This window comes from Pundamilia nyererei, unplaced genomic scaffold (assembly GCF_000239375.1).
Source record: "Pundamilia nyererei isolate P.nyererei 1_Seehausen unplaced genomic scaffold, PunNye1.0 scaffold00052, whole genome shotgun sequence".
Taxonomy (NCBI): Eukaryota; Metazoa; Chordata; class Actinopteri; order Cichliformes; family Cichlidae; genus Pundamilia; species Pundamilia nyererei.
The window spans coordinates 169,032-182,836 of NW_005187453.1; the positions used below are offsets into that span (position 1 = coordinate 169,032).

The 13,805-nt window shown below is 40.8% G+C and overlaps 2 protein-coding genes across 5 annotated transcripts in view; both read right to left on the reverse strand.

Annotated features, from left to right (window-relative positions):
* cacna2d4a (calcium channel, voltage-dependent, alpha 2/delta subunit 4a) overlaps positions 1–314 on the reverse strand; it is a 106,715-nt gene extending 106,401 nt beyond the window's left edge. For all 3 annotated transcript variants that reach the window (XM_005733420.1, XM_013910936.1, XM_013910935.1), the window contains exon 1: positions 262–314. The gene's annotated coding sequence lies outside the window, so the exon portion shown is untranslated. The remainder of the gene's footprint in view (positions 1–261) is intronic.
* A 1,771-nt stretch (positions 315–2,085) lies between these two features.
* Positions 2,086–13,602, reverse strand: dcp1b (decapping mRNA 1B). 2 transcript variants are annotated; one of them, XM_005733422.1, is made up of 12 exons: positions 13,177–13,602; positions 12,773–12,813; positions 11,761–11,888; positions 6,591–6,657; positions 6,326–6,473; positions 5,976–6,074; positions 5,690–5,815; positions 5,086–5,560; positions 4,881–4,931; positions 4,268–4,494; positions 3,932–4,144; positions 2,086–3,744 (listed from the first exon to the last, which is right to left on the reverse strand). In XM_005733422.1, exons 1-12 carry the CDS (start codon positions 13,333–13,335, stop codon positions 3,667–3,669), a joined length of 1,812 nt encoding a protein of 603 aa, XP_005733479.1. In that variant the 5' UTR covers positions 13,336–13,602; the 3' UTR covers positions 2,086–3,666. The 2 variants fall into 2 exon arrangements, with proteins under 2 accessions (XP_005733479.1, XP_005733478.1); XM_005733421.1 differs by having other exon boundaries at positions 5,086–5,815.
* Between the last annotated feature and the right edge of the window lie 203 nt (positions 13,603–13,805).

A 13,805-nucleotide genomic window follows, 5' to 3' on the forward strand; every position in this document is an offset into this window, starting at 1 on the left:
CTTTTGTTATTGGAGAACCTACCATTTGTTCTTCTTTAGTTAACTAATCGAGTTAGCTCCTGGCTCAGTTTTAAATGTCATATGACAATAAAGGAATCTGAAGGTCTTATAAAATGCACTTTTCTATCAAAAAATTCCTTTTTTTTCTAATCTCAATTTTAAATGTAGCTTGGCATCCTTACTTTATGATTTACATGCTAAACACACTTCTACTAACACTACGGTACTAGAGCAGATATCCCCAAAGAAAGTATTACTCACCTGTGCTCCTGCAGAGTTGGCTTATTGTCCCAACCTGTGTTGGAAGAGTGAAAGACTGAGACTAGGAAAGTGAGAAGAATTACACGAATATTTTCTTGAAATTTAAAGTAGACCACTGCACAATATCTTCCTTTTGAGAATACAGCACTGACAAAAGTGATCTGGAGTCCCTATACAAATCAGAGACTCCGCCTCTCTGGGCAAGGGCGCACACACACACACACACACACACACACACACACACACACACACACACACACACACACACACACACACACACACACCAGAAGTCATTGATTACTCTAGGCCAGGGCTAATAGTCAGCCCTTACATTTAGCTCCATCAGCTAAAGCAATGGTCTGGAACCTCCGAGTCTTAGAAAAAAGAATATGTGTGCATGTATGGGCATCATCCCTTAATAAAAATGTACTCATAAAAAGTCTTAAAAATATTATCCATCCACCCTGACATTCACAAAGATCACCATTAAGTCTTTTATTTGAATCAAAGTTTAACTCTGCTACACCGCTACTGAAGTTAATGGTAAGTAGAATCCATGACAAGGCTGGCTGAGGAGAGGAAGCAGGAAGGGAGAGGAGAGGAAGCCTAGTTTTCCCACACTAATCTACTGGGAGGGAGAGCGCAATGAGCCTGTGTAAAAAGTGATGTTTGACGTTCCTGACAGTAAATAGCACTTGTGAAAGCAGACTCGGTGCCAGTTCTGGTGATTTTAGCCATATCACATGATCCAAATCTGCAGGCTGATTTTGTTTACATTTGCATTTCTATACAAGAAATCTACTTCTCATCTATGTACACGGCTTATGGCATTGTGAAACCTGCACAGGTTTTTGTCTTGAGTGTTTGGGACACTGAGTTTATGTATAATGAAATGATCAAATTGCCATTTGAAGGCAAGAGCAGTTTCACAAACACAACATCCATTAAGCGGGTACTTCCTGTGCTGATGTGGACGTGATTTATACATAAGCCCTGAAAGTGCGACCAAATGTTCCAGCGTTCCAGTTAAAATTACGCTGATGCCAGAAACCTTATTAAACTGTATTTTACTGTGTCTTTAGTTAACCGTCAAAAACAGGGAGCAATTTATTACTAAAAAAACTCACGCTGTATGATCGAGGTTGGTCTGTTCCATACACTTCACTAGGTACACACTGCTTGTACAAAGCTTGCGCCCTTTGCCTTCAGATGTGCCTTAACATATCACAAAGGTGCTCTATTGGACTGAGATCTGGTGACTGTGGAGCCCATTTGAGTACAGCGAACTCATATTTAGAACAAAGTTTGAGATAAGGTTATGTTTAAAGCATGATCTCACATAAAACAAATTTGCTAACAGGGTATTGTGAGGTCATAATTATTATACACATTGGTTCATGGTGCAGTCAGATAGTTGTTTATACTTGAATTTGTAGTGTAGGCTGTAAAGGTGGCAACTTTAATCTGCCCTCATCTTTTTTTGTAATGAAATAGAAAAGTGAGCTGAGCCACCATCAAAGTTGGATCCTGCTTGGTTGTAATAAATGTACCTTAAATAACTTTTCTTCCTCATTCTCATGGTCAATTTAAACTTCAGAAAGTCCTTTTGACCATGTCCAAATGGCAATATGCATTCAGTTCCCACCTTGTGATTGGCTATTTACAGTAGATATTTACATTACTAAGCAGTTAAACTAGAGCACCTAATGTAGTGGCTGCTGAGCGTAAATTTACTGAAATTACTTCAGGTTGTGCCCAACAAATATATGAGGACAACAAAAAAACAACAACAGACACAGGTTTTTTTTTAACATTTAATAGCCAATAAAAATATATTCCAGTTTATGTAATGGGAAAACATCCCAGCCAAAAAGAAAAAAAAAAAAGCCCATAGAAACATTTTAATATTCTGGTTACAGAAACAGTACAGATGAGTTTTGAATTAAAACAGCATCTGACAATATGCTGTAAAATCTTAAACTTTACATTCTGATATACCTTTAAATACATGCTGGTTATTTGTACAATTTTCTTCTTGAGTAAAAAAATAGGGAATAAAATCTTCCTCTTTTTTTCCTGAATGATATTCTCTGCTTTTGCTGCTGCTGCTGCTTCTGCCTGGTAGCTACTGTCCAGGCTGGCTATGAGTTTAACACGCACGTTAATTACCAACTAAAAACCCGGACTCTGAAAAAATGTAGGCAATTTAAGTGCTGAATGAGAAACATCACTTTACATGGCAAAAGTAGTTTAACAGTATTGTGCAAATGCAATAAAACCTTTTAAATTTTATGTTCAATCTCCAACGGGGTCTACAACAAACCTGAACAATTAACAATGTTGCTGTTGATGATTTAATTAACCAAATTTTCTAAGCTTCAGATTATTAAATCATATTAATAGACCACTCTAGGCTTCATTTGTTTAGAACCGTTTATCAGCTTAGGTGATATTTAATTTTCTGAAATCTCTTTACATAAAGCGAACACAAATTCCTTACTATGCGACGTAAACCAATAACCTTTATGCCACTTGATTTAAAACACAGGTATACCTCCAAACTAGTTCTCTGTGAGGTAGTGCAGGTTGTCAGGTTCCTGTAATTTTCTTGTCTTTTTAAGCTGGACTGACATTGACGTTTTCCTTCCTTTCCCTTTCCTTCAAACACATTATAATATTCAGAAAGTGCTGCAAAAAAAACCCCCCTTTTCTTTCCTTCACAATTTCAGCGATTGCCGGTTAAAGTTATGCCGCAGGCTTGCTCGTTCACTTCAATATGCACCAGCTGACAACAGTTAGTTAACTAAAATTACAATGTAGACACGTATCACTGCTCGTGTCTGTTAAAAAGGATAGGAATAAAAGTCATCACGACAATGTAATAACAGATTTAAAAACCTGCTGGTGGTAAAATACACAAACCTGTTATGCCCAAGTAAAATAATAAGAGATTAAAATAATATCTGAAGATGTCTTTTAGCTCTAGACTAGGAAGACTTGTTTGTTAAAGGCTGGCTGGTGTGAGACAACTGACTGAAAGGAAATATTGCTACACTTACTGGAAAAGAAAGAGTATCAGAAACATCCTGGAAAACTGGAAGGTTTGCAGCATGTTTTGTTTTTGCTAAAGACTCAAAGGGTGAGGTCAAGGGTAAAATCTGTATTCAACAGACTAAACCAAATTTTTTTTGAACATGATGTTACTTGTGATAGCTTTGTGCAACAAGAGACTTGGCTTGGAGCAAACAGAGTCAGGCTTCCTAACGATAGAGTGCAGAGGAGGTACAGAGTGTGTGTTTAAGTACGTGTGTGTGTGATTTGGAATAGGAAGTGGTGCATCCATATGAGGTGTAAGAAGTAGCCTCCGGGAAGGGTGCGTGTGTAGAACGAGGGTGTGAAGCTGCATCAATACTTGTTGCTGGAATCCTTAGCAAAGCGGCTGGCATAGGCTTCATAGATGGAGTCCAGGAATGAGCTGTCGGTCTGAAATACACAAGCAGGCAACTTCATACAAAATCCTCAAGTGTGTGTGTTTGTTTTTGCTTATTCTCTGTTTTTCTCTTTGCAAACAAAACAACTGCACTGATTTGGCTACAACGTGAGCACAACAACTGGACAGCGAGCCCCGTTGTGAAGCCATAATAGACCACAAACTTTAAGGAATAATCACCTGTATCAGATGCAGCAGTGTGGCTTGAAGCTGACTTCTGGAAAGGATTCTGACCTCCTCCTGCAGAGGGGGTCTGGGCACAGTTGAGGGTGTGTGGGAGCTCTCCTGACCAACTGCAGACAACCCACTGCTAGGCTTTGTCTGAGTGAACATACTCGGGGAAAGGAGCAGATTTGGGGCAACAGTGGCTGGTATCCTCTGAGGCGAGATCACCTACACAGACAGGGAGCACTGTACTGTTGCAGCTATCAAGTCACCAATTTAACTAGCATTTGCCATTTGCTCTGTTTATATAATTGATAAAATCAACTACTAACTGTTTACACTGGGCTTTACCTGTAACTGCAGCGCAGCTTTCTGACCTGCAGTGGCTGCAGTTGGGTTTGGGATTGTGCCTAAAATCACACATGCACCCTGGTTTTGGGCTGGCCCCAGGAATCGAGGAGCCAGTCCTGGACAGATCCGGGGTGGCTCACTAGAGGCCAGGCTCTGCTCCTGCTGGACCAACTGGAGCTTTTGGAGGAGCTCATGAGGTGACAGCATACCTGGCACGTGAGACAATCCTGACGAGAAAGCACGAAGGTACCAAAAACAAGAATTACTTTTAATGAGCAGCTAAACAGGTGCACCTAATGAAGTGGTTGGTGAGTGCACTCTACGGTAAATCATTTCCAAAAGTGTGGATTTCCGTGCATTGTGCATGCATGTACATGTATGAGCTCCAGTCCTGTGGGAAACACTGCAATGGAACTTACTACAGATAATGTGTCTTGTAACTGGGAAAAAAATAGTTCCTCTGCAGTTTCTTAATTTAACTACTGTTTATATGTAGTTTCAAATTATTGGAAAAACTGGTTAGAGCTTCAGTAACGATCGGCTTAAGTTTGTGCACAACACTAAAACCCTGCTAGTTAGCGACTGCAAACAATAAAAAACTTGAATACTATACCTTGTGAAGGTTGAATGACTTGATTACTGGTCACCTGAGATGACAACAAACCTGGTAAAGCAAGGAGAATCCCATTAAAACTATAGAAAAGTTATTCTTCCCATAGTTTATTAGCATTGTAATTATAAAAATGTATGTAGCACACTGATTCAGTACAAGGTTAACTGGTCACAAACAAAAAACCTAACACAAAAGATTTTCCCACCTGTTCCCTGTGCAGCTGGAGCCGTCTGGCTGTTTTGCTGAATTTCAGGTTGAGAATTGGACAAGCTGATAAACAGCTGCTGGCTTTGTTGTGCTTGAAGGTGAGAGCGTGACACAGAATTCACCATTACAGGCTGGGAGGAGAGATGAGGGTTCTGCTGTAGAGAGGAAGGGTTGGAGGAACAATTAGGGGCTGTAGAGGAGAAAGAGGTGGTGGGTAGAGGAGGTGGTTGGGTTAGGAAAAGTCTCCTGATTGGATCAGGATGAAGCTGATGCTGGTGGTGTTGTTGCTGATGGTGGTAAAGATGATGGTGGTGGTGGTGATGCTCCAGCGGCACCCCGTTGTCACACAGCCGGTTCTCGGGGGACTCGGACACGGTCTGAAGCACCCCTCCCACAGTCCCGACACCTCTCTGTCCCTGCATGAGCTTTGCGATGGCTGGGCAGTGCTGCTGCTGGTGAGCGCTTGAGGGACTCTGCAACAAGCCAGAAACAACATTTGCTCCATCTTCCACAGCCTTGATTCCTCCATCAGAGGCCACATTTCTGCCAGAGTTCACTGTATCATCGTAGGTGAGTGTGCGAGCTACAGGCGGGCGAGATACTTTTCCCGCTGATGATCCCAGTGCTGGAGCATTTGCAAAAGGGTCAGAGTCAGGTTTAGTTGAACGTTGCTGAGAGCCAAACAGAGTAGCCAAAGAAAGAGACTTGGGCTCAGCACCTTCATTGTCCTGGATGAGAGAAGCACAGTAGAATAAGAAAGATGAGTTAGAGACACAAACATAAACAACACTAGCAGGGTTTTATACACAACAATGGAAGAAAACCATTACAAACTCTCTTTTGTACATGAAAAATGTGATTTTAACAGGGTTAAACTGGGTGTTCTACCTGAGTGTTTGGTTTAACGGGTATTGGTTTAATTAGGTGGGGGTTTCCATAAAGAACACTGCTGCCACCAATCTCCTTTGGCTCTGAGGTTGACTTTTCCTAAGACAGGTGCACAGAGAGAATAGACAAAGGAGTAAATAAATACATAAAAACTATATCACAAAAATTGCCAAAAAAGTAGATTACTATAAGTGATTAACTGAGGATCCTAGAAAATACTCCCTGCATCCTATAGGTCTAAATGAACAAATGTAAATGCAAAGATTATTAGGGCTTAGCTATTCCCAGCATTTTAATCTGTGTTGTTCTAATTGTTTTATTCTCTTCAAAATCCTACAGTGTGCACATACCTTATCATACTCTGTGCGGGCTTTGGTTAACATCTGGATGATGTCCACTCCCTTTGCTTCACCTTTTCCCCCTCCCCCTGCTCTTACTTCTCCTGGGGATAACCAACCACCCTGGGACTGAGCCAGGACCTGCTCCTGCTGGGTCAGACTGCACACATGAATAAAAGTGTCTTCTGTCAAGCTTTGGCAGCTGGTCCATAACTCATTAGTCATTTTTAAGCAAACCAAATCTTGTTTTGAAGATCATCCAATTACAGTTACTTACATCTTCATCCTCTGGGCGATGCGCTGACAGTCCTCCTTATCATAGAACCAAATCCCATGGATTGCCACTGGGGAAGAAGACAGAATTGAACTTTTGAGGACATTACATTAACCAAAATCCAGCAAATTATTTGCAGTAATGACCCTGTTGAAAATCTAGTTAGCTTGGTGTAATAATAAAACTATCTGCTCAGTCCAGGTCAGCAGACAACAAAATGAGTTTCCCAGACAATTGAATGAATGTGTAGCCATGCTGTAGCACAATTTTGCTGCAATGACATCAGTGCAGACCTAACAGATAGATAAACTGTTATTATTAGCCCTGGTGGGTATAACCCCAGGGTTTAAAATGAGTCATTTCCCAGCCAAGCCAATGGGAACAGAAGCCAGCGATGCAATTATACAATGAAACATGGGCCCCAGGAGTGCCCTGATCTACGTAAACACGGTCAGCAAGGGAGGAAAAAGACACTTGCCCAGTTTTGTAGATGGGATGAACTACTTTACTACTACTACTTTACTTTTACTAAGTGATTAATTTTACTGTTTGCATTTGCGCTTTCTTTTGAAAGATTAATCGTTGTTGCATAACCACTTAATTGCAGCCACTAAGGAAGGGCTTAGAATTTTGCATGGAAAAAATTAATTTCCCGCGATGTTCTAAAGAAGCCCAGATCCTGAAGTCATTGAACTTTTTCCTTTATCAACTTGGATGTTCAACCTGCATGACAAGTTTATCAAATGAGAAGACATGTGAGTGGAGGGCTCTAGCAATACTCATGGTGCTACTCTGCCCAAGACAAAAACAACTTTGCTGCTGTTTGTTGATGTCCGGGGAAGATCCCAATCCCCAAAAAGAAAAGAGGCAAAGAGTAAAAGATATGAGAGTAAATTAAGTACAGAGAAAAACTTAAGTAACGCAAAGATAAGTAAGTAAGGTAAAAAAAAGAGCAATCAGTGGGGTCTATACCATGACTAAGTTTTTATGTAATCCAAATGAATACAAGACACATTCCCACACACACACACACACACACACAGACATGAACAAAAATACACACCCACTTGGCTACAAATGGGGCTGGGTAAGGCATCGAGGTCAAAGTGGATGAGGGGAACAGACAGAGAGGGAGAGGCTGAGACACATACGTACACAGAGAGTTCAGTTGAGCCTGGGAAAATAAGCCCAGGACCAAATAAGTAACTGCAGTGGGAGGCTGACTGGTGGAGCCAGAGCCACTTAGTGCTCAGTGTGCTCACAGGGGATGAGACTATTCGACAGAGACGGAGAGAGACACGGTGAAAGTCTGACAGCTGGAAAATGGAGGAAAAATGAGCAAGATGAATGGAAAGAAGTGAAGTGTGTTACAGGGGAGATCGTTAAGCACATCAAAATAGAAACATGTCAGTGAATACTAAAAAGAACCTGTGACATTTCAGACATTAGACACTCCATTTGGCCAGCATGTTGCTCTCTCTCAGTCTCAAAGAAAGGGAGAAGAAGATAAGATAAAAGATGTGCATGTGCTTTTAAAATAGAAGACTTCCACACCAGCAGGACCTGTAGAAACTATATCAACAAGATAGGAAAGAGAAAAAAAAAAAAAAAAGAGTGAGAGCGATACAGAGAGAGAGTGAGCGAGAGAGCCAAAAAGTGGTTGTGGCCATAAGGTTACAAATTCGAGAGGGAGAAAGAGAGAGCTCCACTCGACACTGGAAATTGAAAGAGAAAGACAGAGGGGTTTTTGAAATGTATGCCTCGAGCAAAGTACCAAACCAACTCGACCGGGAACTCCACTGAACGGCCACGTGGGACGACAACTTCAGCAGGACTACAACTTAAGCTTGAGACTGATATCAGGAAGAGTGACAGCTTCAAAAACCACCACAGACACAGCCTGTCTGTTACGGTTTGAACAAAATATATTGGAAACCCAGCAAAGCCTGTAAGTGATTCACAACTGAACCTGTGTGGTCCTTTGAAACCCTCTGCGCCTACGATATAGCAGCCCATCAGAAAGCACCAGCCTTTAGAAACTCTTCAACGGGACACTTAAAAAAAAAAAAAAAAAGTCTTGTGTTTTATGTTTGAGAAACAACGCTTAAAGTTGACATTTCAGTTACTCTGTTACTGTGAGACTGTTTACCTTTAGTAGAGTCATAAATTCAGACAAATTTACAAGCAGAAGTAATGACCAAGATAAATTTGGTACACTTTCACTGCAGTATGAGATCACCTTTGTGAAGGAAGTTCATAGTATCAGTCATGAGGAAGAGTAATAACATCCTTTTCGCCAGCGTTTAGTTTCCTGGAGGTTTTTCAGGAATTACGTGCTCCTGAAGTAAAGCAAACTGATGCTGTTGCATGAGAGGACATTTCAGGGAAAACTGGAGGAGGAGTAAATATTGACATTCAGAGCTAGTAAAGTCTCGTATACCACTTCTGTTACACCTTCCTCTTGAGACTTAACTGCAAGGATGTTCAAATTGCTCTTCTGCATCTGAAACCCTCATAATAAAGAACTACTGGGAAACCTGTAGGTGTACAACCTGATATTTACACAGCGCCATCAGTAGATCTGTGGTCCTAAAGAAGAAAAAGGAAGCGGAGCATCGCGTTTGGCATCTATTGGCCAGATAAGTAATTACTGGCACTGCTTTTTAATATCAGGTCTGAGCAACTTTTACGTTGTGGAGACAGAAAGAGGTAATATCATCATCGGACTGTGAGAACACTGAGAGATCATGCTGAGGGGCCTGTTTGAGAGGAAACCTAAACATGAGAGGCTGCAGGAGGAACCCGAAGTCAGATTTAGAGGATTGCTGGTGACAGAGAGAGACCTGGGATATCGATACATCCCACCTGGAGGTAAGAATCTCCATATAGCCATTGATGTACTTCTTAGATATATGGCATACCAGACATACCAGTGGATTACATACCAGACGATCCGACCCATATCAGTGTTAAATCTAAGTGCTGATATTAGGGGTGGAAATGACTGATTAGGATGATGCTCACGACCTTTTACCTGTTTTATATTTGTAGCACTTTGGTCAACATTGTTGGATGTAAAGTGCGTTGTAATACACTAGAAGTCCACATTGCATGAAAGCATCTGTGCAACTGAAGAGTAAAAAGCACAGAAGTCAGGGTGTGTCAACTGTCATTATCATATCATTTTAACTGCACATCGATTCATCTTATTACCTCACTGATGTTTTTCCACCCACTGTGTTGAAACAGAAGTCTATTAACTTCTCATCACCTAATCCTCATTCATTTGTTAACCACTGCCACAAAAAGTCATTAAAGCGCGACTCTGGTAAGTCAAATTTGTGAGTCCATTTGACATGCTTATGCATGACAATAAAAAGGCAGATTTTGTTACCAGGGTACAGATAGTATAGTGCAAGAAAAAACAAAACAATTTACTGCTGGACTGATAATGAGTTCTAACCAAAGCTGCAAGAAAGATTCGAAAATTTGTCAAAATCATAAAAATTAGATCATACAAGTTTTAGCTCTATATTGCTCATCAGCAACAACCAAAATTCACAAAAATCAGCTGAACAGCTGTATGTGAATAACGGGGCAACTGAACATTACAAGTGCAGATGCTAGACAGGACTTTAAATAGTCTTCCTTTTAATCATGTAGACTAAGATATGTGCCTGGATAAATAATGCCTTGCTTTGGGCAAATATCTCCTCCCTAAATATTGCCTTGTTCTTTGGTATATCTCCGTGCTTTATTTTTAGCATTGGTTGCCACTTTGTGCCAACGGTCATTCCAGGAAGTTACAGCAGCGCTGAGAGCAACATATTTATCTAATGATAAGATTCCACGGCCCCTTCCACACAGAGGTCATGGCGCATTAGGACTGGCAGCATTACCAGCAGCTTATGATTCAGACAATGAAGAACCATTTACAGCAATATAAATTTTGGCCCTGTTTATGCAGTTTTCTGGAAGGACACCACACAAACACCATCATCCTGGAACCGCTCAGTGAATGTTGGCTTAGTCATGCTGAACTTGAGATGTTTTTCACAGCATCTGAGGTGCAGTTTGTCTGGTTGTTTTAATACCATTGTTTGTTTCTGCTACTATTGTTTTGCATAGCTCCTTTTCTGATGTTTTATCATCTTTATTCAATCATCATAATCAAATAGAGTCATTAGGGTAGACCATTAGGTTTGCCATGTAACCACCGACTCTTTGAGTCATAACTCCTCCCCATAATTGCATTTTATCAGAGGAAACCATCATTAACTGTGTTTTGATTACTAGTTTTATATGCTGTTAAAGTTTGCTCCTTCCATGGATAAGCTTGTTAGCTCACTTTAGATTCATTCTCCATTACTGATGCTCTGACCACAGGCCAGCGTTATCACAGATCATCTTTAATGCACCCCGAGTGCATTTAAGGCTGGTGCAAAAGGTGTAATGAGGTCACTGAGCAAAGTTTATGCCAGACGCATCATTGCTCTGAGCCTTCAGGATGTTTAATAATGGCTTTGTGTCAGTAAGAAAAATGAAGCACTACAGTAAGAGGATCAAAGCAGGCACAAGGAATTCAGTGGTATCTAAACACAGCATTCCACCTGCCATTTACTAAGCCTGATGGAGGGAGACCGAGGCAGGGAGGGAGGTCTGTGTGTGCCAGCGACTTCTGAGTGTATGTATGTGTGTTTAGATTATCAGTGACAGTTGCAGCGTATCTAATCTCCGCTGGCTGATTTTGTAGTGCTGTCAGACTCTTGTCCCAGAGCCACACTCAACAATGTGTTTGTGTATGTGGGAGCCATATGTAGGTCTCGGAGTCAGCCTGATAAAATTCACTGGAGTACCTTAGCTTAGTTCCTTATATGGAATTACTAGTTCCTACTTTAATGAAGTGCATGCTGGACTCTTTGGGCACTTTTATCATGTCATCATCTTTTACATCGATATCTTGTGGATATCGATGCAGTTGTCTTTTTTTAGTGTAAACATTTCAAACGATACAGAGTCTTTGATAGTCTTTGAATTGACTAATCTTCAGAAGTTTAGGTAAAATACTTTACTTCCCCTTTTGGTGTGATGGTAAAAACACTAGCAGTAAGAAAGCACAGTTCACATGGCATTAAATCACTGCAGTGTATTCAGTCAGTCAGTTTCTCCTTACATCGTGCGTTGCGGTAAAGCAGGAACGGGTCCTGGAGCTGGAAGTCCAGGTCTTTGGTGAGTGGCTCTGTCAGATTCTGCATGCTGAGCCGGTTCATAATGGTAAAACCATGCCTAGGAGAGGCCAACCTGAAATTTGAAGACAGCAGAATATAGTGTCATATTCTATGTAGTCCTGTGGAAAAACTAAGTATGTCACGTAGCTTGCAGAACCACTGTCAGCAGTAATAATAATTTCACTGTCTCACTTTATCAGTCTCTCAAATCATTGTGGAGGAATTTTGGCCCACTCTGCTTTACAGTGGAGCTTCTTTTCATTGAGGTTTCCAGGCATTCATTTATGTGCAGCTCTCTTAAGGTTCCACCACAGAATTTCAGTCATGTTGAGGTTGAGGTCTGGACTTTGACTGGGTCACTGCACCATCTTCATTAGTTTCTTTTCCAGTCATTCTGTTGCAGATTTACTGCTATGCTTAGGATTATCGTCATCTTGCGTGACCCAATTTCAGCCAAGCATTAGATGTCAAACAGATGGCCCCAGATCTGATCCTCATGGTGGGCTCAATTACGACAAGGTATCCAGGTCCTGTCACTGCAAAACAAGCCTAAATCATCAACCCTCCACCACCGTGCTCGACAGCTGGTATGATGCGTTTGTTCTGATATGCTGAGTTTGGTTTTCTCAGCTCTGTGCATCTCCACTTTTGCCTCATCTCTCAAAAGGACAGGATTCTTGTGGTTTATTCAGATGCAGCTTTGCAAACCTAAGCTGTGCTGCTATGTTCTGTTAAAAGAAAAGAGGCTTTCTCTTGGTAACCTTGCAGTTTCCCTGAGCATTGCTGCACCGCCAAAACTTTTGCTTTTGTAGAGGTCACGTTATATATTATTATAGTTTTGTATATTATCAAACTCAGTTCAGTTTTGTTACGTCCCGTTCATGCCAGCTTAACAGTTTGTAATTTAGTAAATGTGTCACAAATGACAATGATTAACAGTGTTAACATTTTCATTACCTTGTATATATAAAAAGAGTACCTTCCACTTCTGTCTTCTCCTTAAAACAAAAAAGACAACAAAATTAATTAAAGCAACTCCATGTCATAATTGCTCAACCTTATCTCTGTTGATATTAACTTGTGCACCAGCTCGCTATTCTTTCAAAAAGAAGTCCAGTATTTCGACTTTTTGTAGGTGACGAAATAGTCAAAATAGCACATTTCAGAGAACTCTCCAAATATAATGTGAAGTAAAACATAACATAGCAACAACAATTTTTATTTTTATGGAAAATAACGTTAATAACAATAGTCTCTTACTCCTATAAGCTGAGTTAGTTTCAATCTGTCAAAGCGCGCCGAACGGGCAGAGTGACAAAGCTAAGTTAGCACATGATACATTCACCAACCCTCCGGCTTACCCACTCATTTGTCCTGTTGTTGTAAGTATACAGGGCAACTTGGCTCGCCAGGTCCACAATGTTATTGATGTATGGGTCTTGTCGCTGCAGAGCAGCCAGACTTATATCCAGTCCTTTAGCGGCAAGAGAGCTACTGCTACCTGCTGAAGTCGCTGTCATTGTTCCCTATGGAGACGCTAGCTTGTCAACTAGCTTTAACGGCTACCGACTCACAGTAAGAAGAGGTAAAATCCAAACAAACGGAAAGGAAAGGGGAGTTAAATCGATGGCTGCACAGTATTCTATTTTTCAAGTTAAAAATTGATAATTAAAAAACTAAGTCAAGCGCTCCCTAGCTCTAACTGCTACGAGTGAGTTTGAAAATGGCCATATTTCACCGAGATTGTAAACAACGAAGACGTGAGTAGTTGCGCAGCAGCTGCCGATTTCAGCCTTGACAATCAACGTCGAGAAATCGATGGAGCTGTCCTGCAGTCAACTGCACTGAATTTCCTATATATTTCCTTATACAAACCGTCCATGATTATATCAGTATGTACATTATGCTCTCTAGCTGCAGGTAGCATTCATTTAATTATATCTCTGTCATCAGTACAGACTATACTGACGTCAGATGAGGTAATGTTATA

What these genes read in the sequence shown, in the direction of transcription:
- dcp1b (XM_005733421.1), bottom strand. Translation starts at nt 13,335, where the DNA reads ATGACAGCGACTTCAGCAGGTAGCAGTAGCTCTCTTGCCGCTAAAGGA. An exon ending in GCTTTACCGCAACGCACGAT is followed by an intron (nt 6,658 to 11,760) that starts GTAAGGAGAAAC and finishes CTTCTTCCCCAG; the next exon opens with TGGCAATCCATGGGATTTGG. An exon ending in AGTCATTCAACCTTCACAAG is followed by an intron (nt 4,495 to 4,880) that starts GTATAGTATTCA and finishes CTTTCTCGTCAG; the next exon opens with GATTGTCTCACGTGCCAGGT.